The sequence below is a fragment of the Dermacentor albipictus genome, chromosome 1 (genome assembly GCF_038994185.2).
Source record: "Dermacentor albipictus isolate Rhodes 1998 colony chromosome 1, USDA_Dalb.pri_finalv2, whole genome shotgun sequence".
In the NCBI taxonomy this organism is placed as follows: domain Eukaryota; kingdom Metazoa; phylum Arthropoda; class Arachnida; order Ixodida; family Ixodidae; genus Dermacentor; species Dermacentor albipictus.
The window spans coordinates 94,445,387-94,469,715 of record NC_091821.1 but is presented as its reverse complement, the minus strand read 5'-3'; the positions used below and the strand labels follow the sequence as shown (position 1 = coordinate 94,469,715).

The 24,329-nt window shown below is 44.4% G+C and overlaps 1 protein-coding gene across 3 annotated transcripts in view; it reads right to left on the bottom strand.

The window, feature by feature from the left end:
* The window catches only part of Sec24AB (Protein transport protein Sec24AB), a 140,120-nt gene that overhangs the window by 61,376 nt on the left and 54,415 nt on the right, over window positions 1–24,329 (bottom strand). For all 3 annotated transcript variants that reach the window (XM_065432844.2, XM_065432846.2, XM_065432845.1), the window contains 3 exons: window positions 21,133–21,242; window positions 19,818–19,884; window positions 8,196–8,360 (listed from right to left, as the gene is read on the bottom strand). In XM_065432844.2, the coding sequence (XP_065288916.1) occupies window positions 8,196–8,360; window positions 19,818–19,884; window positions 21,133–21,242 (342 nt within the window). The remainder of the gene's footprint in view (window positions 1–8,195; window positions 8,361–19,817; window positions 19,885–21,132; window positions 21,243–24,329) is intronic.

The window sequence follows — 24,329 nt, the reverse complement described above, 5'->3', positions numbered from 1 at the left end:
CCAGCTGAGTGGAAACATCTTGAGAGGGAATAGGCAAAGTAAACATTGCACTTTTTATAAATCAGCTATTATGTGGGCCTAGTCAAAATTTTCTTTGGGAACATATTCATTGAAAGGTATCACTATCACTTCACTGTACTTACAGGTTTGAAGAAAGTGATGCAGGGTCCCTTTGAAAGGCCCTTAAAGCCAGTTAGAGCTCGAAAATATTTTATATAATAGTAGCAGTTGTACAGCCGTAATTTACAATAAACGTGTTGCCACAAAAATTCTTCAAGAGAGTGCCTTATAGCAAAGTCACAGGCTTTTGATTAACATGTGTGCGGCCCTCACAGTTTCTTGCTCACCGTCGCCACAACGGCCATTACACGGTGTCGCCATCAACAATCTGGATTACCCCTCATCAACTGTACCTGTGGAGCATCGTTGGGAGACACATAAATCCACAGTCACATTGCAACATGTCAGCCCTATCCACACTACATACACCTCATCCCACACTTTTATTCTCTCTGTCATCGGCTGCCATTATGTGCCGCTTGCTTCTTGATCTATTTTACCACTTCTAAGGAGGACAGTTTGCATGTTCACTCTAAAAAAAATGTTAGACTACAGATCTAAAATTTTGAGTACTGATTTACAGAGCAAATGTTTTCACCAGGAGAGTGTAGATGGTGCACTGGCTTACATAGGCAGGTACAACCACTGCGCATTGTTCGCTTGACATTTAGTGGAAATAGCGCCACTTTGATAATAAACAATGTCTAAACTTAACAAAACACAGACTTGCATATATGAGCAGCACTACATCAATGACACCTGCCGACATTAGCATCCAGACTCCTTCAACAACAGCAATAGAGAGGCTACTACTCATCTGCTACTCATCTGTGCAGGCCAAAAATTAAGGATTTTGGTCCTTGCTGTTCACACTTTTCGTCTTACATACAACTTATGCATTTCATAAGGTAGTGTTACACAGTAGTCATGCACATGATTCCCCATTTATAGAGTGTGCCGTTTCCTTGCGCAAATGCTGATGCTAGTACTACCAACACAATTGATATCCAAACCCAAAGCATGGCAGTCATTTTGCAGCTGTATTGAAGAGTCTACCACTTGCTGCCTACTTGATATAGGCCACAAATAATGAGTGCTAAAAAATCAGTAATATGTCAACCATGACAATACAAATCTACTCATCTATGTATTCACATTTTACTATGGCAAGCACCAGTGAGAACGATCGGCAGTCTTAGGTAATGGTGATATACCAATGCTGATATGCCGCATTGGCACTTCCCACTCTAACAGACACAAACCTATAACACAAATGCACTTGATTTGAAATCATCTTAGTCAAAACTTATTGTAAAAACCTGTATATACAATCGAACGTGTATATATATATTGATCAGTGCAGTGATCACGAAATAGTTCGATATAGCCAGAATTCGATATATAAAATCATGTAAAAAATGCATCAAAAACTTCTGCAAATCAATCAATGAACCAAGGGCACAATCGGGGACCGTTGTTCAGAGCGCGCGTTCGGTTGCACCGCACGCAATTGGCCTAGGCAACGCCGACTTCATCAGCCGAAAGCGCGTGGTCAACTGCGCCGCACGCAGTTAAGATAGGCCCCACTGACTTTGTCAGCTGCGCGAAGTGCCCCCCGATCAGCTCCACGAGCGCACTGCAATTGTGACGCTGTAAATACTCACTCGAAGCTTCACACAAAGTATTTATTTATTTGGCTGAAAGTACCGCAGGAGTGTAGCCTGCTTGTGTGTAGACTCTGCAATGCCGGCATGTCTAGGAGACAAACGCATACAACAGGTGCTAAGAAACCTTTTCCGTAGTGCCTAGGCAGAGTCACATATTCAAGGAGCAAAGGCCCCCAGATTTTCTCCCTTGCACCTACTCTTACTCACGCCTGTGCGGAAACGTCGAGTGCCACGAGAAACGCCACGCCCCACTGTACCTACTAACAATTGTAAAAATGCCACCCTCCCTCGCTCCTCGTCCGCATATCGTGTCAGGGGAAAGACATTTGTGCGAGTGCCACTGAGACACACCTATGTCAAAGATTAGGGTTGCCTACCATTTTTTTTTTTGTGTGGTCCCTAAATTACCCCTCGTATTATATTCGGGTTCATGCTGTACTCAGGTTTTTACAGTAACTCAAAACACTTTTATTGGTTGTGCTAGCTCATCTTTTGCCTCAGATCCACCGGTGGCAGGTGCAAAAACTCAGCAGGTGCACTAGGCCTAACCTAATTATATAAGCATGTTAAATTTATTTTGAGGGCAATTAAGTGTAAGTTAAATACAGTCAAACCCACTTATACCTGTACCAGGTTTAACAATACAATGGTTATAACAATGAGAAGCTGCTGCACAGACAACTTGTGTTTATCTTCTATGGTGAAATATCCACCTACTACAATTCCCCCATGCCACATTAACAGTTATAATGAAGAAGTCTGGCTACTGAGTGTCTGTGCCGAAAGGTAATGGAATGCGAAATCCTTGAAAAGAAAAAAGAAAAAGAGAAATTTGAGCCGCTGCATGCCACCACATGCTATTTTTCAGCTTTCTCCGCATCGTCAGCTTTGCGCGCCTCTCTCCCATTGCCTTTCCACCGCTCCGAACACGAATGGGCTGCACCCACAGCTCAACGCCATGCAACTCTCCAAAACACGAATGGACCGCGCCAACTTCATTGACAGTGGTGGGCGCTGCTCCCAGATTGCTTGCTGGCCACTCATACCGAGCACTTCTGCTAACGGATTAAGCCACTTCTGCTCGTCTTTGTTGGATGCGTCGAAGTCGTTCCTGGTGGCATGGTTTCTGAGCCTCATTTGACTCATCGCTGAAACGGAAGACGGCTGGTCTGCCTGCTGATTATTGGCAATGCACGACATTGCCGGCGAAAAGAAAGCACACTGCTATAAATTTGTAAATGAAGTGCTTTTAACTGATCAGGCGATCATCGCGAACGTGCCTACATCAGATAGCGATGGTGACAGCAACAGCAACGATGGCAGCGATGACGCAGCAGGCCGGGCTGCCTCAACGTTGTCCTTGCAGGAGGCCATGCGGATGATTCAGTCCCCCCGGGCTTCGTTTTCGCGAGTGACCTTCCGCTGCACTATATGGAGCCCCTGGATGCCTTGGAGATGGATGTCGGCAAGCTCCACGTAAAGAAAGCAAAGCTGATGGACATCGGGTTTTCTCGTGCAAGCCAGTGAGGAGTACGTGGCGAGATGCCTGCGGCGGTCTCACCCCAGCATTTCTTCTGGATTTCGCAAGCTGAGACGCTGCCACAGCAACCTTTCCACATTCTTTAAAGAGCCCCTTTTGAGGCCACCAAAGCAATGCCTCAGCGGAGCTCGCAGTCACTTGCCGCCTGTGACCCCACTTTGCAGTTATAGCAGCGACAGCTGAGGCTTGTTACATGTGATCGGAGCGCGCAGGACGCAGAGTTAAACAGTTAAACAAGTTAACACAATCTGCTGCCGACACAATCAGCAGCCGGCACAATCAGCAGCCGGCTGATGGGAGGTGGTGGGGAGGGCACTGGCCTTCCTACCATTAGTTTTCTCACAACAGTTCTGCCATCCCCCCACTTTGATTTTTTTCATGCAACCCAGTTTTAACAATCATTGGTCACAACAATGGAATTTTGTGGCATTAAATATTGTTACAAGTGAGTTTGACTGTATTGGCGGCGAGCTCCACCATTGGAAAAGCTGGTGCCACCGTCGGCATGACGTGGCATGAGAGATCCCATGAACACAGCGGCCGCGCCGAAGCGAGCTGAAAACGAAAGCTTAAAGTCCCACCAGCGCCACGGTGCTGATTAAGCGGTGAGGCTTTACCGCCTTGGGTGTCAACTTGACAACATTTGAAAGCACCATAATAGGCAGTGGCTGCCTTTGGAGGCGCGCAGCATGGTAGGCTACTGCTCGGTGCCGTAGTGCCACACGTATGCAACAGAGTCCGGTGTCAGCCTTATTCACACGTAGCCGCAAGGCAAGGAGCTGCGTCAAGCTTGGCTGGCGAAATTTAGAACCGGCAGACAGCCATTGGCTACAACTCGGGTATGCAGCAAGCACACATGCGAGGAAGATTTCTGCTACGGCGCCGGGACTGCGCGATGTTCGGTGAGTAGCAGAAAACGCGCACTGAGACGCACGCCCGCGCCCGTTGCCTGGCTAATGTCAGGACGGTTTGGTCTATGAACTTGTTGATGCTAGGTACTGGCAAGTCACTGGAACGGAAAGGGAGCGGTAAGACGCACATTAAAGAAAGGCATGGCATATGGTCATGTTTGTGTTATGAATTAATGAACCGGATTACAAAAAAAAGCAGAGGGAAATCGCACGCTGAGAAGACCGATAAACATACAGTGCGACGCAACTTGAGACATAATATTGAAATATCCAAGAATTTAGAAGACAAAAAAAGATTGATTCGTCACGACGGCGCATCATAGTCACCGTAGGCGTCGAAGTCTCTATAACGAAATTATTTTTGGACAGTTCTGATAGCGTCCACGCAACAATGGTTGCTAGTGTACTGTCAAATGCTCATATGCTGTGGCCTAAAACTCATGGCATGCACACACATACGGTGCGAAAACACGCTCACAGCGATAGCAAAATATTGTGCGCATACATGCATGCAGACGCGCAGTCGGTTGTTGCGAACCCATGCGATCGCCGCATTGAAGCTTCATTCTGTTATGCCCCATTTCTTTATACAGACAGCCTACTATAACAACATATTTCACATAGTATACTTTCAGCGTTTGTCTACCTTTCACGCAAGAAGCCAGTTCGGGAGACTCCATTGCGGCGACCGCGCGTAGTGGCGTTCACTGTACGTATTCGGTAAAGAGATAGCATCTGTAAACGATTCTGTGCTTTCAGTTTGCCCAAGATTATTATATGGACAGTCAAAAACCTCTCTCGTTTTGAGAGTACTTACATAAATGTCCAGGAGGGCGGCCGCGTGGTATTTTTATTGAGCGCCGTAAGCAAAACCTATGAGGAGCGCACCGCGTAATCCCTCATACTATGCAAGGGAGGCGCTTCCGACAGATGGTGAATCCGTAACTCCTCGCCCCCAATAGCAATCACACTGTCAGTGTGATTGTCAGTGGCTTCACTAAGTGGCCAATCACCAGTAGATCGGCTGGCTTTGTTTCCCTTAGTTATACAATCATCCGTCACAGCGCAGCAACTGATAGTCGTCAGTCTATACTGCCAATGAGTAGCTGACTTTAGCGCCTGGATCTTGTTGGCATTGGTGCAATTGTACAACTCGGCTGACACTCGCTAGGCACTGCAGCGTCTACCAAACAATGCACGTGGAACAAGTGTCACTCATAAATTAACCAATCGATAGCCCCACCGCCCCGCCCTACTGATGTCCCACCACGCCCTACGGCCTTATTTATACAATCACCCGTCAAAGCGCAGCAACTGATAGTCGTCAGTCTACTATAATAAGCTAATCTTACAGTAAAAGTGTCTACCAATGAGTAGCCGACTTTAGCGCCTGCATATTGTTGGCATTGGTGCAACTGTACAACTCGGCTGACACTCGCTAGGCACTGCAGCGTCTACCAAACAATGCACATGGAACAGGGGAACAGGTGTCACTCATAGATTAACCAATCGATAGTGCCCCCCCCCCCCCTGCCCCGCCCTACTGATGTCCCACCACACCCTACTGGCATTACTGCACATAAAGAAGCACTGGAAAGGCCACGGAAGGGAGCAAGGAATGTTTTCTTTTTTTTAATTTTTTGTTTCCTCACAGTGCACAAATATTCAGGAGAGAAGATTGTGAGGGCAATCAGTATGCAATGTGCATGTTCATTTAAACTATATTCGAAAGGATCTAAAATAAATGGCATGATATGAAACCTAAACATCTAAACAACCTTCCTCAATGATTGACTTTTGACAAGTGCATCTAGCAGCCTTAACAGCCTGCAAAGAACTTGAGGCCCTTGAGTGTGTTTTGTGCACACTGTCAAACCTACTCATAACAATATTAGAGTGCCAAGAAAATCCTATTGTTATAACCAATAATTGTTATAACCAGGTTACATGAAAAAAAAGCAGACGGTACAAACATTCAAACAGAAAGAAGCAGAGTCAAACCCACTCATATTACCAGCTTTAACAATACAGTAAAACCTCGTTAAACCGTACCCGCTTAAACAGCAGTTTCGGTTTAAAAGTAGTAAAGTCAATTCCCCGACTCAGCGGCCATTGAACATAATGTATTTTGTATCCGCATTAACCGTACCAGCTTATTGCGTACGCATCGGTTAAAACGTAGCGTTTCCACTTTTCGTCGCGCAAACATGGCGGTGCGTCGTCTCCATTGGGCGGCCCGGCAGAACAACAAGCCTCGGAGATCGGTACAACGGCCTCCAAGCGCCCTGTGCGTTTGCATGTGAAGCCGCATCAGCATCAACATCATTTCGACGCCGCATGGACGCCATGCCAGAGAGCGTTGTGGCGTCGTGCAAGCGAGGACTCGCGTCATGTCAAAGCTAGGATAAAAAAGACGCCGGGTGCTCAGCATAGAAGAAAAATTAGACATCGTCCGTGCTACCGAACGTGACACGAAGAAGTCGGCGCTGGCCTGCGACATGGATCTGCTGTTGACTACAGTGTGTGGCATTTGGAATGCGAAGTTGCTCGGCAGCGCTGCTGCGACCGCGAAGAGATGTCGGCTACGAGGTTCGACTATTCACCATCGTTGCCGCTGTTGCTGCCGAAGTGTCAACTAGCGACAGTGATGAGGACGACACGGAAATCGACAGCACGGGCTATTCAGGCCCGACAGTGGCAGAAGCTGCGCGTTACGTCAGCCTCGTGAATGCGATCGTCGCAAGAACAGGGGCGCGATAACGTAACTATTCCAAACGAAAAGTTTTGCGAACTCCGGCACCCGGCAATGAAAAAGGCGCCACGGGACTTATGCAGCACTACTGCGCGCGTGCACGGAGAATACGTAACGCCAAAGGAATCTGTCGTGCCGTGCGAGTGTTTGCCGAGAAGAGGGGGGCTGGCTGAGAAGCTGGCACGCAGCTTCAGTAAGTTTGAGGCCGCTGTCGTCGTGCTAGGCCGCCGTGACATCAAACGAAAATAACACTTACGTCCCGCGAAGTGAATAAATACTGCATGTTTTTTCCCCTTTCATCACACTCTCTCTGAGTTCCGTTATCGACAGGTAAGTGGGCGATCTCATGCTATTTCGCTTAAACAGTACTACCGTTTAGTACATACTTTTTCCGAGCTCCGGCCAACTACGGTTTAACGAGGTTTCACTGTACTCGGACATAACAATGAGCAGTTGTTGAACCTTCAACTTTTGTGTTTGTTCTATGATCAATTAAACCGCTCACTAAAATGTGCCCACGTGGCATTATTAGCCATTAAATTAAATCTGGCTACTTGATGTCTGCACCGAAAAGAAAGGGAACATGAAATCCAGGAAAAAGTAAAAAAAAAGGTTCACCAGCTTCGCCACACCTGCCTTCATGCCACGCACCCAGCATGACACGCCTTTGTCGCCCTTCTCCAGTCTCCCTTGTACCCCTTTTAACGTCGGCAAAACGGTGAAAGGTAGACAGGAGAGGGGCACGTGAGGTTAGCGATTTGATGCGATGAAGACGTGCCGTGCAGGATGCACAGCACAAGGGCGGGTATGGCAAAGCAGGTAGCACTCCACTCCCACCCCAAGGGAATGTGACAAAGGTGTGACATGTGGAGTGCGTGGCATAAGGATAAGTGTGATGAAACAGCTGACTTTTTTTCCTTTCTACGATTTTGTGAGTTTTTTTTTTTCACCTTTTGGAAAACACAACCAGTTAGCCAGATTTAATTATTATAACCAACAAAGTGGCATGGGAGTGGCATCATTGTAGTAAACGGTATATTACCATAGAACACATACAAATGTTGACAGTGCACCTTGGCTATGTTGACAAAAGTTGACAAATGACAAATGTTGACAGTGACAGTGGCTTCGACTGTGTATTACATACACAGTCAGTCATCGTTTCGACCGTTCATGTAATAGGCATGTTCTGAGAAGGGGGTACATATTCGTTTTGCTTCATTTGCCACAGAAACCACTTTAGAGATGCCAATCTTTGCACTCACCATCAATGTCCGAGACGAGCAGCATCTGTGGCTGGCTAAGCCCTTCGCCCAAGTTGTAGAAGTGCACCGATGAGTCGAAGGTTACAAAGCCCACCTGTGTGCGACTGTCACCTGGAATGTTGTCCAGCTCCTCCAAAAGAACCTTGCAGAATGATGACAAGTATCCTGAAACAAAGAAGGAGCATGTTCTCAGCCAACACAAGATATGACAGGCAGCAAGGTAACAAAATACACTAGAGAGTAACAAATTGTCCACAAACATATCATTAGCGCAAATAAAGCGTACATACATTACAGTATGCATTACATAAATTTGCATAAATTAGAACCTCAGTAAGCAAAAATTGCTTCAAGGAATCCTAATGCACTTTTCTAACTAATCACAGAATGGTCTCACTATTAAAGGATGACGTCTCTCAAATGTCACAACAAAAATTTTTTTAGAATCCTTCAAGCATGGTGAAGTTATCACACTGATACACAGCTTTCTCTCTTTCCATCTCCACTAGCGTGCTGGAAACTACATAGGGGAGAAGCCAAGAGGGTTCTCCCTCTCCCCCACTCTGTGGGGGAGAGGGAGAACATTCAGAGGAGAGCATTCAGGCACCCTACAGCGAAATATGGCGAAAGTGCTCATTTCAGCACCCTGTGGCGGTCACAGTAGACAAGACTATGCAGCTTGCCACTGACATCTCAGAAGCCACGCGCAGCAGATACATTGTGTAGTCATTGTCCTGTGTAGACTGTGTAGACAAGAAGTAACAATTACAGTAGAACCTTGTAGATACGTTCAGGTTGCGGACGTTTTCCCGGCGCCAACGTTCGCAATCGAGAACAAAAAAAATTACCCAACAGAGTTACACTCATTTTTTACCGGTTCATACGTTCAAAGAAAACACTATATTCTGGCACCAACATTCAGTACTTCACTGAAGTGTGATCCTATGATACGTTTTCTGGACGCTAGATCCCGTGTAAACAAGAAAATGCACGAGGCGCGCGTGATCGAGAACAGTATATAGTCACCCGCCATGGCAGCTTCACCACAATACTCGACCGCCCGTCTGAGTTTCTCATTTCGGTACCAGCAAATCTTCCCCGGGGTCATCGCACGTGGCATTCACGACTATCACTGCCAATCCTATAGCAATAAGCATCCTCATCTATCAGTTTTACAGCGCATGGTGCCGCCAGAAGCGTAGCGCACGCTTTTAATAGGCGATAACCGAAACTCGCCGCCATTCCCTGCTGCAGACTGCCATTCTACGAGTTTTCCGGCCGCTAGATGTCATGTGAACAAGAAAAGGCTTGAGAAGCGCGCGATAGAGAATAGTATATGTATAGCCACCTGTCTCAAGTGAAAATGATGGTGTGCCCAGTTTCTTATTCCGGTACCAGCGAATCTCCACCAGTGTCATCGCACGTCGCATTCACAGCTATCGCCGCCAAACCCACTGCAATACGCATCTTCACCTATCTGTTTTACAGCGCATGGTGCGTAATGACATTCGTAGCGTACAGCACGCTTTTAGTAGGTGATAATCAAAACACTTCGTCGTTCCCTGCTGTAGGTGGCGCGATGTGACCATCACGTTTCGATTCGGCGGCATCCGACATCGCCCATCAGCTCGATTTCGTCTCGGTTTCCCGTAACCCTTTAAAACCCCTTGCAATAGGAAAACAACAAAATGCATCTCGGGCCGCCCGAGCACCACCAGCATGACGCGCGTCGGCGTCTCGTGCCACAACGATCCGCGCAATGCTTTGCATTACGCGATATGTTAACAAAAGTTGAGGCTGTAAACATTTTTTAGTTACTTTCAGATTGTACATTTTCCCACCTAGTACACTACTCTCACTTTTTTTTTTTTTCCAGAACATATCAAGGAGGCTCTACTTTATCTGCTCATGAGCATTCAGTACAGACAGCATCAAAGAGGTCAAGCTTAACCCTTTGAAGGTTTTTGCCGTACATGTACGTCGGCGGTTTTCTGTCCCGTAAGGTCTTTGCTGTACGGGTACGGTTCCGACCCTCCGTTTGAAATTTCGCGCCATAATGACGATGCGTGCTCACCGAGAGGTGCTGCCACCTCTTAGCACTTACAAGAAGCGTTTGAAATTTGTGCTACCTTCTTGGGGAGATAAACAGAACTGACTGCAAGCTTCAGCGCTTCGCTCAGACTGTGGCAACACCCCTTTGGCGGTTTCGGTTTCGCCGCGTGATCGCAATGGAGGCGCACGAAACGTCATTTTCTTTGTCGGCACTCTCTTGCAGGGCGGTGGAAGTTGATTTCTATCTTGATTGGCGCTGCTCTTAGCTTGTTTATCAGCGCCGTTCATGAGGTATTCTCGCTCTCAGTGGCAATGCGCTTTCGCGGTTTCGGTTCCGCCGCGTGATTGCAACGGCGGCGTCTTTGGGACCCTTTTGGGACCAAAGGCGCCGGGTGGCCCACTTTGGTGGCCCACGGGTGGCATCACTTTGGTGGCCCCTTTTGGGACCACCAAAGTGATGCCTCGGCGGTGCTTGCGTATCGCTTGCCACCTGTGACACCTCTTTGCAGTTGTTATAACAGTGCCATTCTTTAACGCCTACAGCCGCGGCTTGTTACACGCAATCAGAGCGTCCAGGAAGCAGTTAAACGAGTGAACACAATAAGCAGCCGAGCGGAGGAAGGTGGTGGGGAGGGGCACTGGCCTCCCCGTCTATACAGTTTTCTGACATCAGCTCTGCCATCTCCCTATTTTGATTTTTTCATGCAACCCAGTTATAACAAGTATCCGTTATAACAATGGAATTTTCATGGCACTTGAATATTGTTATAAGTAGGTTTGACTGCAGTAACTTAGCCTGCTTGATCTAATCAGGTTGATCTATCAGTCTAGCATTTTGCCAGTCTTTAGTTCAATTTTTCTTTTTTCATTAATTCTGTCTTTATATTGTACAGCTACCTGTGCCTGTAACGGCTTCGGTTCTGTGAATCCCTTCCTTTTTTCTTTACAGCGAAGCTGTATACCTCTACCGTCCAAGGAAATTTTCGTGTCATTGTGGTAAGCAAAAAACTCCCCATACATGGGCCAATCCCGAAGCTAGTGCAATACTGGCCCAACCCGTGGCGGAGGTAAAGCAGGCATTAAGCACTCCCCATACGTGGGCCGATCCCGAAGACAGTGCGATGCAGAGTCAACCCGCGGCGGAGGTGAAGCAGGTGTTAAGCACTCCTCGTATGTGGGCCGATCCCGAAGATAGTGCAATGCCAGGCCAACCCGCGGTGGAGGTAATCCTTCATACAGTGGAAGGGCACCGAGATTTGTTTTCCTGCCAATACTCATCGCTCGGTTATCTTGACTGCTGACCAGTAAATGCTTCTATCCATTTTGAATCCCAATGCCTCTGGAATGTGGTCCTCTCCTACAGGTACTGCCAAATAAGGCCATTGATGCGCCCCCGTATACAAGCTTTCAGCAAAATATTTGCAATATATTACGTTTTTCACAACATATAGTTGGTGTGAACAATGAATAATAATTAACTTACATACTGACTATATTGTTACCACTAGAAATGAGCTCACTTTTGGTGCTTTTACGTTTTGACATTATACTTCAAGATGTAGTCGCAACGTATACTGCAACACATAAAGTTATAGCCTCATCACTGGTATTTTCGAATGATGTATAGCATCAATAACTGCTCAATTAAGTTTTGAGAATTTGTATAGGGAACTTCAAAGAAACACCTCAAGGAATACAAATATAAGTAATAATTAATTCTTTGTACAAGTACTGAGAGCAAAAACAATCTGAAATATAAAAAATGTGCACCTGCTTCGTAGTTCCCAAAACTTGCAAGTCAGATCATGGAAAAAAAATTATGAGCATTTTTTGGCATCAATACTAGCCATAGTGATGCACATGCTACACAGAAAATCAATAGCTTCGCAAATGTCAAAATGGGCAAGTTTTATTCCACAAGGAGCAATAGTTATTACTCATTGCAGCAGAAACCTGGTTTATTTTTTACTGCCTTCTGCAGAAGCATGCAGAAGATTCCTCATACTTGATTATTACGTTTGATCAGCTGTTCTGTGCAAGCAAGGTGGTCTAATGTGCATTCAACTGGCACTGAAGCCTAAGCGTGCTTTGCTCAGTTCCTTTACAGTGATGTACAGTAATGAGGAGTGTTGCAAAATATTGTACAGTAATGAATAAGGGCCCTTGCACAAGTGGTGTTCAAAATGTAAGTGATAAGACAGCTAGTCAAGCTTCAGTTGCAAATGGGTCTGAAATCGACTGCGTGCTCTTGTGCGAGTAAAAACGCCACACAATGGAAAGGACTGCTCGTAATAATTTGTACATACGTTGTTGAAGCGCTGATGGATAAAAGCAACCCACGGTGGGGAAAACAATGTTGCATTTGATATTAGTCGAACACAATTATCAAAATAACATGCACTCATGAGCATCCATCGTTGTTTGAGACATTATTAAAACAGCTTATACATCAGATCAGAAAATTAACCTGAGAGAAGTTTGTGTTCACCACTGCTCTCATTTAAAAATCACATTGCCGAGTCAACTAGAATGCAAATTTTGAATATTTTTATCACAGTGCTATGAGCACTGCAGGCTAGTTTTGACGATACCTCCAGTCAAAGGTTTACTTTTCCAGACTCACCAACATACCCAAAATTATAAAATCTAAGAAATAGATAACGTTCAGTCATTTCAGATGGCACATGATGTCCCTAGTTGAAGAATTCTAATGGAAACATTTGACAACGGGTAGAGAAACTGTAGATCAAATTGATTGATTTCTATAGGCACAGTAATGAAAGAGTTTAACATTCTAAGAACAGAAAGTACATTAACCCTTGAAGACCTAAGAAAAAGCAACCAGTTAAATTTGCTGATCTTTGGTACCAGATGCTCTTTTCACTCTGCGACTGCATTGTCAAAGTTTCACAAGTTGCACTTTATTCTTTGAAACACTAACAATGCCGTGCTCTATAAAGTACGCTGGGCCTTTATGGGAGCAAAACTTGAGGAAGGTCATCAAATGTGTATGCTATATTTTGGAGCTGCCTATATCAGAAAGGCTTGCAGCGAAGTGTCAAATGAAACTTTATGTAAGCCCGCATGACCTTCTGATAGCAAAATTAGCATTTCAGTGAGAAATATTCTTTGCAGGGAGGTATTTTTACTATTCAAGTATGTAGCATGACTTCACAAAGTAATGGGGAAGGACTTTGGTGTTGCTTTCAGAGGCACATGCAATGAAAATATATTATTAATGATCTAGATGTGATATTTTAGGATTAAAGCAGGCATTGAAGACAAAAGTATTCAGCATTTGGTTCAGAAGTAGTTGAAACATTCAAAAGACTGGTGGCATCTCCTCCAATGACAGTCAGTTCTTGCATTACAGTCCTGTTGTATGATTTGCTCGGTGACATTTTCGGTAGAATTCTCTGACCTTGCAAGAGATGTGACCTACGTCTGGTTCCCCAATGTAAGTTGCCCTACTACTGCACAAATCATCTTGATTGGCAGAGAAACTGTCCACAAACCGCCCACAACTCTCCGCCTTAGTTTTTTCTGTTTCCTCCCACATATCTTTTTAATTTGTAATAAAATCCTGTTTAATTTATCTGTCTTATTTAATAATCTTTATACGATACCTATACATTTCTTTTCATTTACAGTTGTGATCCAGCCAGGTTAGGATTTGGAGCAATTTTTTGAGCAGGAAAAATGTAATTCTTGAGCAGTTTAGGTGCAGCCATACCAGCATTTTGGAGCAGCTTCAGAGCAGAAAAATTCGTCTTTTTGAAACACTTGGGAGTAGTACAGCAGTAGTCTGTAGCCATTTGGCGAAGCCTGTTATTACTGTACAACCAGTAAGTCCTGCTCAAGAGTGAAGCAAAACACAAAGCCAACAGCGACCAATTAAACTTGTCTTCCCATGGACGGTATACCATGCACAGTATGTTGCAAACATATTTATTTGGTTTGGCAAGAAACTTAATTTTGTAAACAATTAAATTAAGTTTTGTAGGCTAATGAGAACAAAGATATGTGCCTGGGTGCAAGACAGACATAAAATTACAAATGAGCTAGAATAATTTGCACTATCAGGCAAAAGACAAAAAGGGATCGCAAATCTCTAATGCACCTTCCAAATGACAGATGTGCTTTGATATGCTTTACCAAACTAGACAAAATGTGTATAACAATGCTAGAAACTTGACAAGAGACTATGCACCTATGAACAGCGCCACGATGAGATGCCTCTGTACGGTGTGTCGTAAAGATGGTGATGACATTGGAGAACAATGTTCATACCATACCGCACACTTGCTTTCGTTGCGAGGCGGTCTGTCAGCTTCCGATATGTAATGTGGCCTCTGCGAGTCGACTCGGCGTAGAACCTTAACTTTTGTCACCGGTACCCAACCGACCTTTCGAAGCATTACCAATTAGGCCAATGGTCAACACAGTGTGCCATTGCAAAAATTGGCAGTTGGCCAAAAACGGTGCAGAGAGCTTGACGCTAATATGTTTGTATAAGTGGCTAACTGGCGATCAGTTCAGATATCATGCAACCGCGTTTTTGACAACCGTCGAAGCCAGCAACAACTGCAATCATGCACAGAAGTTGGCAGATCGACAGAAAGTTCCAAACTGCATGAGCAAGCGCGTAAATCCGCGTGCATGAACACACGCATGTGATACAAACTGCATGCCTTCCAGTGGCTAAACGGTCCTATATCTTCACACATAGGCACTGCTTTCGTCACCACTCCCTTTGTCATCGTCGGGTATAGGAATTGTTTCTATTGGAGTTGACGACCCGTACGACCCTTGTACCAAGAGAGGCGTGCCTCATTATCAGATCGTAGTTTTGCCAGGTAAAAACTCCAGAATTAAACTTTCTTTTGCCCCAAAACCAATTGATCACCGTGGTAAGGCTGCGTGCAATGCATCAACCTCAGCCAATTATTTCACTAAATATACGAAAAATATAGCAGTAGATAATCGAGTCGCGAACTGAATTTGAATGTTCACAAATCCATTCATACAGTTTAGTACAGTCAACGTCTGATTTTTCGAATTCCCAGGTAGCTGCGAAAACTTCCGAAAAATCGGGCAGCCCAAACGAACAAATGCATGACTTTTACTGTCCCCAAGGGCTCAAATTGCCACAGGCATGTCTGAAATAGCTCTAGAGGCCTGCCAGTACACTTATTAGTCATATCGATGTTCATACTGCGACAGGAGATAGCGGGTACACAAGTGTATAATTAAGGAATACATACTGTGTCCAGTGACTGTTCCCACTCTTGGCATGCTTCACAGCCATACTTTGCATATGCTTCACCGCGTTACACTGCTGTATTGAGGCACACAGCAGCATGCTACTTTTGGGAACCGGCATTATGCAACGCGTTGTGCTTTCCGAGCTTCGAAGCCATTGCTAACAGCAGCAAATTTTTTTAATGAAAAACACGGCACCAAACAGCAAGAAGCTTGGTAGCGAATGTCGAAGTAGCTAGGCCTAGCGTTGCTGTGGTGGTGGCTATGGCTGCCAACAGCTCTGTTTGCGAGAGCACCTGTTTGAGGCAGCGAGATAATCAAAATGGCGGCGGTAGGGGCTTCAATCTATGCTGTTTCAGACCTGCGGTCATGGCATAAAAGTACAGAAAATCAGACGGTGAAGGGTACCGGGTACTCTATTGGGTACCGTGGCAGGGCCGCGAAAGAGTCCAAATTATTGGGCATGTCAGAAAAGTTAGTCATTGACTGCAGTTGCATAACCCTACTGAAGCATTGCATTGCTGTGAAAACACGAAAATACCGCACTTTTGCACAGTTGGCGCAAATGGAACTTGAGTGGATGCGGCCAGGAGTAGGCAAGTCGAATTGTAGTAAAATGGTGCAGTTGGACCACCATTGTATTTATCTAAATTCACTGCAGCACTGATCGCTATTTTAATGACTGAGGAAATAAGAGCACCGCCATCTTTGTCAGCAGCAAGAAAGGAACTAGGAAGAAAAATAGCAATGTTGATGTAATCCTTAACACAGGGGTGGGACTGCCCAAAGTCATCTTGGAGCAATTTTTGGAGCAAGTAAAATTGCAATTGGGAGCACATTGAAGCAGACAAAATTGCATTTTGGAGTAGCTTGAAGCCGAATAAATTTCATTTTTGGAGCAATTTGGAGCAGATAAAATTTCATTTTGAAGCAGTTTGGAGCAGGTCAATGTGAATTTTGGTGGAATAATGGAATATGACAGCGCACTTCGAAACCACGATGAAACAGAATAAACCAACATGAGCGCTGTTCTGCAACTATCTTAAGCAACGTCTCTAGCTGAACTCTGAAGCAACCATCTAGTGCATGCAGATTTTCAAGTATAGATAGCAATCACAAAAACATGCATTCTACAATAGTGAGTCTGAAATTTCGAAAAATAGCCCAAGACATTTTTATATATACCGTTTTCTTTAATGTCTCGACACTGTTGGTGAAGTGCTTGCAAATGCACTTCACCAACAGACCCTACAGAGAAGCCAGAGTCATGAACTACAGTGGTTTATTATTGCAATAGCAAGTATATAGACACTCCAGGCACATTTACATCGGCGTCATCGTCGTCACCGTGATGTTCAGTATTAAGTCCGAGGGTGATACATCGTCGCCATGCACTGTATGCTACATGTGCGAGTGAAAGCGTGCTAGGGTGAGCCAACGATGGTGGCTCAATCTCGCATGCGCAAGAGAGGAAAGTGGAGAGAAAGCACGCCATCTTCTGTCAGGTGCAAGGCACCGGGGAGGGGAGGGGAGAAAGGGGGGGAAGGTTTCTACTCCGGCAGCTGCTGTATATGGCGCGGCCGGGTGGGCCCTACCTTGAAAGTGATCTGTGATGGGGACAGAGTGCATGCTCCAACTTCTGATAACTTCGTGTGCGCTGTGTTTTCGCCATTAAAGCGAGAGGAAGCATACAAGTCAATTCGCCTGCTGCTGCTGCTGCGCTTCCTCCAGTGTTTTGATGCATGTGGTGACCGAGTGAGATGCGTTCACATTTGCTTGTGCGCCCGTGAAACCACGCTTCTTAATTTAGTTAGTAAGCGAACGATTACAAATTTACACGACCGATAAAGCTACTACCCCTACTTCGTATAGCTGTCTACTAATTTGCTATCGCAATCGATGCTTCACCTTTCGGGCAAAACTGAGACTCTATGAAGGCCATTTTTATGTGATAGACCAGGGTGGTTCCAAAGCATCTAATGCTTAACTTTCTGGTATAACGTAAAACAATTCCAATTTGATTTTACCCGAAAGCCGCCATTAGCCCTTCGTGATAGGTCAAAATGGCTCAGGCCTTGTCCTTAATTAAGGGCATAAAAACCGATTGGAATAGTTGTACATTATACCGGCCTTGGGGACAGAGCCGGCCGGTTGGTGAACCCGCTTCAGCGGGTGCCTCCCTAATATCGAGTAGGGTGCATCGATGTCCTCCTCGCCCGCTACCCCATGCATCCCTGTATTGTACTCTTCTGTACTGTACTATACTGTACTATACTGCAGTGTACTGTATGGAGTACTGTACGCAGAGACGGGCAAGGAGGACATCGAGGCACCCTAGTATTTAGTTCGTGCGCAGCGCACTTAGCCTATTTTTCATTGTTTTGCGCCCTAGCTAGGGAGCACCGCGCCGCTCGGCCCACCCAACCGTATTTTAATTCACTCTAAACACAGCTGCCTTGGCCATTCCGACAGCAGCGACGAGAGCCGGGAGTGGCCGAGCGCGCCCCGGCTATTTGCCGGAAGCGCCGAAAAGTGCAGTGTTATAAGTGCAAAAATTACGAGAAACTGTGTGGGAGGCACCATTGCATGATGTGCGGAATGTGAATGACTGCACTATTTTTGGGAGAACGAATCCATTCGCTGTTTGCAGCCTCTGCCGGGGCACACATGCCGAAGCTGTTCGGGGACAGCGTGGCGCAATTTCGGTCAATTTTCTATGCTTGGTGCAGGAATTTGCATTTGTATTAAAATGGCACAATTGGCACAGGAGTCCCACCCCAGTTAATATATTTTTTACCTGCAACTGTTTCTGAAGCTTTTGTAGCGAGCAAAAAAATATTTTGTCGAAATACAGATAAAAAAGCCATCGTGTGTGCTTTGGGAACAAGCACACCCCTCTAGCGTACACACAGGCCCAGCGTACTTTACAAAGTAAACCTACATTCATTTTCTCGTGATGCTATAAATATGTATTGCATATAAAATGTCATGCATTCATCATTTGCGTCATACTTTTCTAAAACTTGCATGAAAACTTCCGCTTCGCAATACATATGCTATATGTTTCAAAAAAATATAAAGAAGGTGCATGTACAGCAGCATCTGCTACGTTCAGCACTTATCTAAGTTAGGCGATGAATAGATCAAATACATCATGAAGCTGACAAAAATTTAGCAAGACCTTTCTCAGCAAAATGGTGTACTAAGAAACACATGTTTCTTTAATTATTTACAAATGAAAATGGTACCGCGCTTCTAAAAGTACGCTGGGCTCCAATGGGCTCAGAAATTCAAACCAAGATTCACCAATTTCGGTTTTACCAAGTACAGTGTACGCTACAAATTAGCCTCTAACTTATCAATGACACAAGGAAGAGCCATGATTCTTTTCGCAATAGGTAGAAGGGTGAGTGGGGTTGCATGAAAACGTAAAAGTGAAATATGCAATTTTTTGAAGAAAAATAGGCATTTCAGAAGTGTGCACATATACCTTAACCGGAATTGCTGCTTACAGAAAAACAGCTTTATGCTTGGTTGGTTTTGCACTAAGGCAATGCAAAAATAAAGTTCGTTAAACAAAACTACATTTTTTTTTAGCACCGGGTAAACGAAACTAAAAATATTACCAAAAATGAAACTGAGCAGCCAATCTCAGTGGCATCGCAACAGGCATCACTGTTTGTGCTTTTCATCTTTCGGTTTTCTTGGCAGTTCTCTACATTATTGCCAAAGCGGCTTTTGTTGGAGCCGCGGTTGGTTTGGCTCTACTGCAGTCGTAGCTTACTGTGATTTCTTTGAGTTGGCAACATCAGTGAGCTGCGAGTTTTTTTAGCATTTCCGATGGTGGCACAAAAGTGGCCGCACAATGCGCTCATGCTAGAAATTAAAATAAAAAATTATTGATGACTTCGAGTGTTGTTGCTTCACTAAAACTGCTATTTTTTGACCAAATGTCTTTTTTCTTTCCTTTTGCAATTATGTTTTGTCTGGCTAGCTTTAGTCAGCGGCTGCATGCAAGTATAAACTTTGTAAGTAGAACCTTTGTAATCAGACCTGCTACACCTATTATCTGCTGTCGACAATAAAGTATCTACCCCTTTTGAAAGAGCATCTCATGCGCACTTGAGCTCAGTAAATGAAACTCCTGATAAACATAACTTACTTCCCTAGTCCCTTGAGTTTCCACATAGTGTGAGTCCACTCTAATTAAGTATACAATGCAGCAGCACAAAGACAGTATTTCTAGTAGTGGTCAGGTCAAATGATTTGCACCATGTGCAATTTTCAGTTAGGTAGTGCTATACCAACCTGTATGTATGGCACCATGAGAAACATCAAGAACAAAAAGGTAGGCTGCTGGTTGCGGCGGCCGTAACTGCATGGAGAACATAGGGCGCTGTTACACACTCCCTGTTCATTAAGCCAGAACCAACTCAATACAAGCACTGAACTGCACAGATGACTGAAAAAGACATGTGTTAGAAACGGTCAACAAAGGGTCATTCAAAGCAATTAGTGTATGAACAATGGCAGTTTTTTTTAATCATCACAACTTGATACCTTCTTAGTTATGCTCTATATTTGCTTGCCCAATGCCTATACGCAGTTAATAACTTTAGGCGCAGGAACCATCCCCACGTTTTGAGAAATTAGCACATCAGAGGGCAAGTTCGCAGTGAAGTTGCAATGGTCACCGACTTCAGTGCTCATGTAGGGAGGACATAAAACATGGTATCAGTACGGTAGAGCAATACTTTGCAAAATAACAGTGCACAATATGAAAAAGTGCTCTTGTGCAGAGAACTAACTGACTTTTTAATTAGCGCTTTCTCTTTTAAGCACAAACAAAAAATAAGAAATAGTTTAGGGCAAAGAAAGAAAAAAAAGAGGGATCAAGGCTCACATCAATATAGCTATAAAAGGCAAACATCAAAGCATTAAAGGATATATGGAGCATACAAGGGTTCACCTAAGGAAAAGGAAAGAAACTTGAAAAAAATTCATTTGACCTTTTAAAAAAAGAGGAAGAAGGAGTAATAACACACAACCACCTCTGCTTGACGAAACATTTATTTGCCCTAGCATCAACAGCTAATCACTGAAAGTTGCTTACAACTTGTTTTGCACAGACCCTATAAAACCGATTTCACTTCCTTCAAAGAGTCAACACGCTTTCCCAGTATTAAAAAAGTATGCCACACATAAAAATGCAAACCATGATCATCTGTCTGATCGAGCACGGCATGCCACGAGTGGCTGAAGAAAAATTAGAACAGCAGGGTGGGTAACAGTCTGCCAGAAAGTGACGAGATGGGAATGATATCTGATCTTGTAACACAACAATAATGTACAGTTTTGCTGGTGAATTATATAACTAAACTGAATAAAAAGCTTAGGCCTAAAAGACTGCAAACTGGGACTGAAAAACAATTTGAATATTTCACTTTTTCCAGACAAGGCTTCATGACCATGCGCCACTACATTAAGGTGCTCCGGACAACTCTCAATGCATATTTGGCACTGTTCATTACAAAAACATTAATCACTGAAGAACCGCACCAGCACAGCAAAGCAGCAGAGGGAACTGTGGGAAGACGATGAATAAGCAAATTGCAACACATACCATGTATTCTGTAGGAGCCATGAACTCCACAGTGGCATTGCGAACCTCAGGCCGTCGTTCTGGCTCACCATATTTTTTCGTTGATGGGTCATACATGAAGTCATCAGGCACTGATTGAGCATGAAATAACACAAGCAAAATGTAATTCTAAGCCTATAATGTTCACACAAGCTGCAGCAGAAGTATTGATACACATGTACTTGGGAAGGTTGAAGACTGGGCATGTTGGTATAGCATATTAGAGGTTCAATTGAGCAACAAACAAACAAACAAACAAACTTGTTTTTGTCGTTACCCCCCCCCCCCCCCCCCGCGAGTATCTTCTTGCATTTATTCCATTGACAAGGGAATAAATCGATAGTTGCAAGTAGCGCTCTGTGGTGTGCTCTTTCCTGTGTGTGTCGTCCAAATGTTGCGCAGTCGAACTTCTAACACCTACTTAACTTATAAGGTAACGACCAATAATGCATGCAACACAGAATTAACAAAAGATTATGGGTTTTTTTGTGCCAAAACCACTTTCTGATTATGAGGCATGCAGTAATGGAGGACTCTGGAAATTTCGACCTCCTGGGGTTCTTTAACGTGCACCTAAATCTAAGTACACCGCTGTTTTCTCATTTCGCCCCCATAACGCAGAATTTGCGATTACAATTTTCTCTCCCAAGTAAATGTATACTTATAGCACTTAACAGTGCAGTCGCACAAAATAAAAAAAACTGCTGGCTCTTCCGTAATCGAGAGTAGATGTAAGCATGAAATGGCAACCGGCAAAGCAGACTGGCTGGAGATGATACTAGCCACAATCTTAAAATGGGTGTAGTGCTTGTTCGTAACGGACACCACACCACACCACACAACACCACAGCACACTGTGCACTGGTCCATATGGATGCTGCCCAGCTAGAAAAAGAAAACTGGCTGAAGGCAGCACGACAGGCAGTGAAAGACATCAGGGAGACAAGAGCACACTGCCCAGCTAGAAGAAAAGCGCCTGAAGGAGGCGCCCCGCAGCATGGCGCCATTTCTCGAGGTGACTTAAAACCCGCGCTGTGGAACTCGCAGACCACTGGCATTCAAATGAGAACAGGCAACCCTGTCGCAGCACCAAAAGATACCAATGAAGTGTATGGTGCCCTGCCTTTTGCACGTCGCCCGCCTATTGGAAATGACAAAGCTTCAGCGTACTAGAAATTACAGCTTGAGTGGTATTGTGAACAAACATTAGGAAGAACTCTGAAGCAATATTTTTCGTAACTTGTTTGGGCAGTAACTAGCATATGTACTGCAGTCCTGTACAAAGGGTTGGAGGCCAGAGACCGCATTTCCTTAAGTTTTGATTGGTTGCTGGGACGTTGTCGTTCGAATGCCTAGAGAACAGCTCTGGCGTTTGGCTCAAGGTCACTTAAAGGTCGCCAACAACGGGAACTAAAAGGATTTCATGCTTAATACCAGTTGCAACTCAGATACTGAAAAAATAAACCTAAAGATAAGCAAGGCAGTTATCACGGTTCTCTACAGGGTGTACAGGTGACAGGGCGACAAGTGAGGGCAATGCCGAGAAGGACGACCCAAAAAAACAAGTAAAAATGAAGCACATTGTGCCTGTGCACAAAGTGCTTCATGGTATGCCCAGACAGTGCCCAACATGAAGCACCAAGTCCCTCACTGTCAGGCGTGCCTTCCCCTTAGTACTGTTGCAACCGGAGGTTCAAAGATATGGAATGTTCATGCGCCATCGTGAAAAAAGGATCATAGGCCTTGGCCCGACATTGAGTGTGTTTTAGAACACAACTTTTATACATTCACATGATGTACATGAACATGGGAAAATGACAAAGATAATAAGTTCAGAGCTTTTCAAGCTGCCAATCTACACAAAGTGGCCTTCCAGGGTGTCTACCAAGTTGACATTTCCAAATTCCCTGAGGTTTCCAGGTTTTCCCCGAGTGCCTTTGCAAAATTCCCTGAGTCACACAGAACTTTGTTTTACGTCAAGACAGGCTGACACTATGTCACCCGATGCTGTCACTCTCTAGTAAGCATGCTAAGTAATGACTTAATCCAGTTTGAATAGTAAGGAGTATCATTTATATTATATAAAAAAATAATCTGTAGCGAGGGGTTAGTAAAATGCACAGCAAATAAGATAACTTTGAAAAAAAAATGGTGAAACTAATTGCAAATCAAGTGGAACATTCTCAAATATGAATAAAGATGAGATGCATACATAAACAAATGTTTTCGAATATCCACTTGAGTCACAAATTATGATCAACTGTCGATACATATGTGTGAAATATAGATGGTGCTTGAGACTCCACTGAAAGCAAATCAAGGTGATAGAATGACTTGAGCATATTATAATGAGTCATTACAGAGTAACTAAATATTTGAATATCGTCAAGTGAGTCATGGTACGCTTCTTCATAAAAAGGATTAAATCTTCCACTCGAACTACATGCAAAAGTTATTAATTAGCATCAAGCATTTCAAGAAAGAAAAACAAATTTATATATTTCAAGGTTGCTACCAACATGCCCTACATCAAGTGTCACCTAAAACACGGTAGTGCCTTCACCAAAGCGATACTCTGTAATGATACATATCACTCAGAAGCAAAATGGAAGCAATTTAGGTTAACAGAACGCTCAATTTGCCGAAAGCTTAATGTTTACGCCCTATTCCTTGCTACCACTGCACAGAAATGGCAAAAATAGGTCACTTCTACAAATGTCCATGCCGTGACTGAAGGTGATACGAGTTACTTTTATCAATTTATAGCAAGCTCATTGGTGTGAGGCACAAACTTTGTAACAAATGAGATTCTCAACAGCTGGTATGTCAACCTCAACTTTCCTGACATACTCTCAGCCCGCGCACAACACACAGTGTTGCATTTCACTGCATTAGCGAGTTTATTTTGGTTTGGATGAGGAACACCTGCATTCTAGTGTCAGCCAACACTCAGCCAACACCAGCTCAGTGACGAAATGTGGCCTCGGAGATGTGCGTGCATCAGCCATGGACAAAGCCGGCGCGCGCATTTCTTGGAGGCCATGGACGAAGACAGCATAGTAAACGTGGTCAACATAAGATTGCAACACTGTTGTTGCATGATGCTGTTGATACCTTTCCACACTGTTGCTATTCCATGCATGCAGCACAGATTAGCCAGTCATTCACGGAAGACGAAG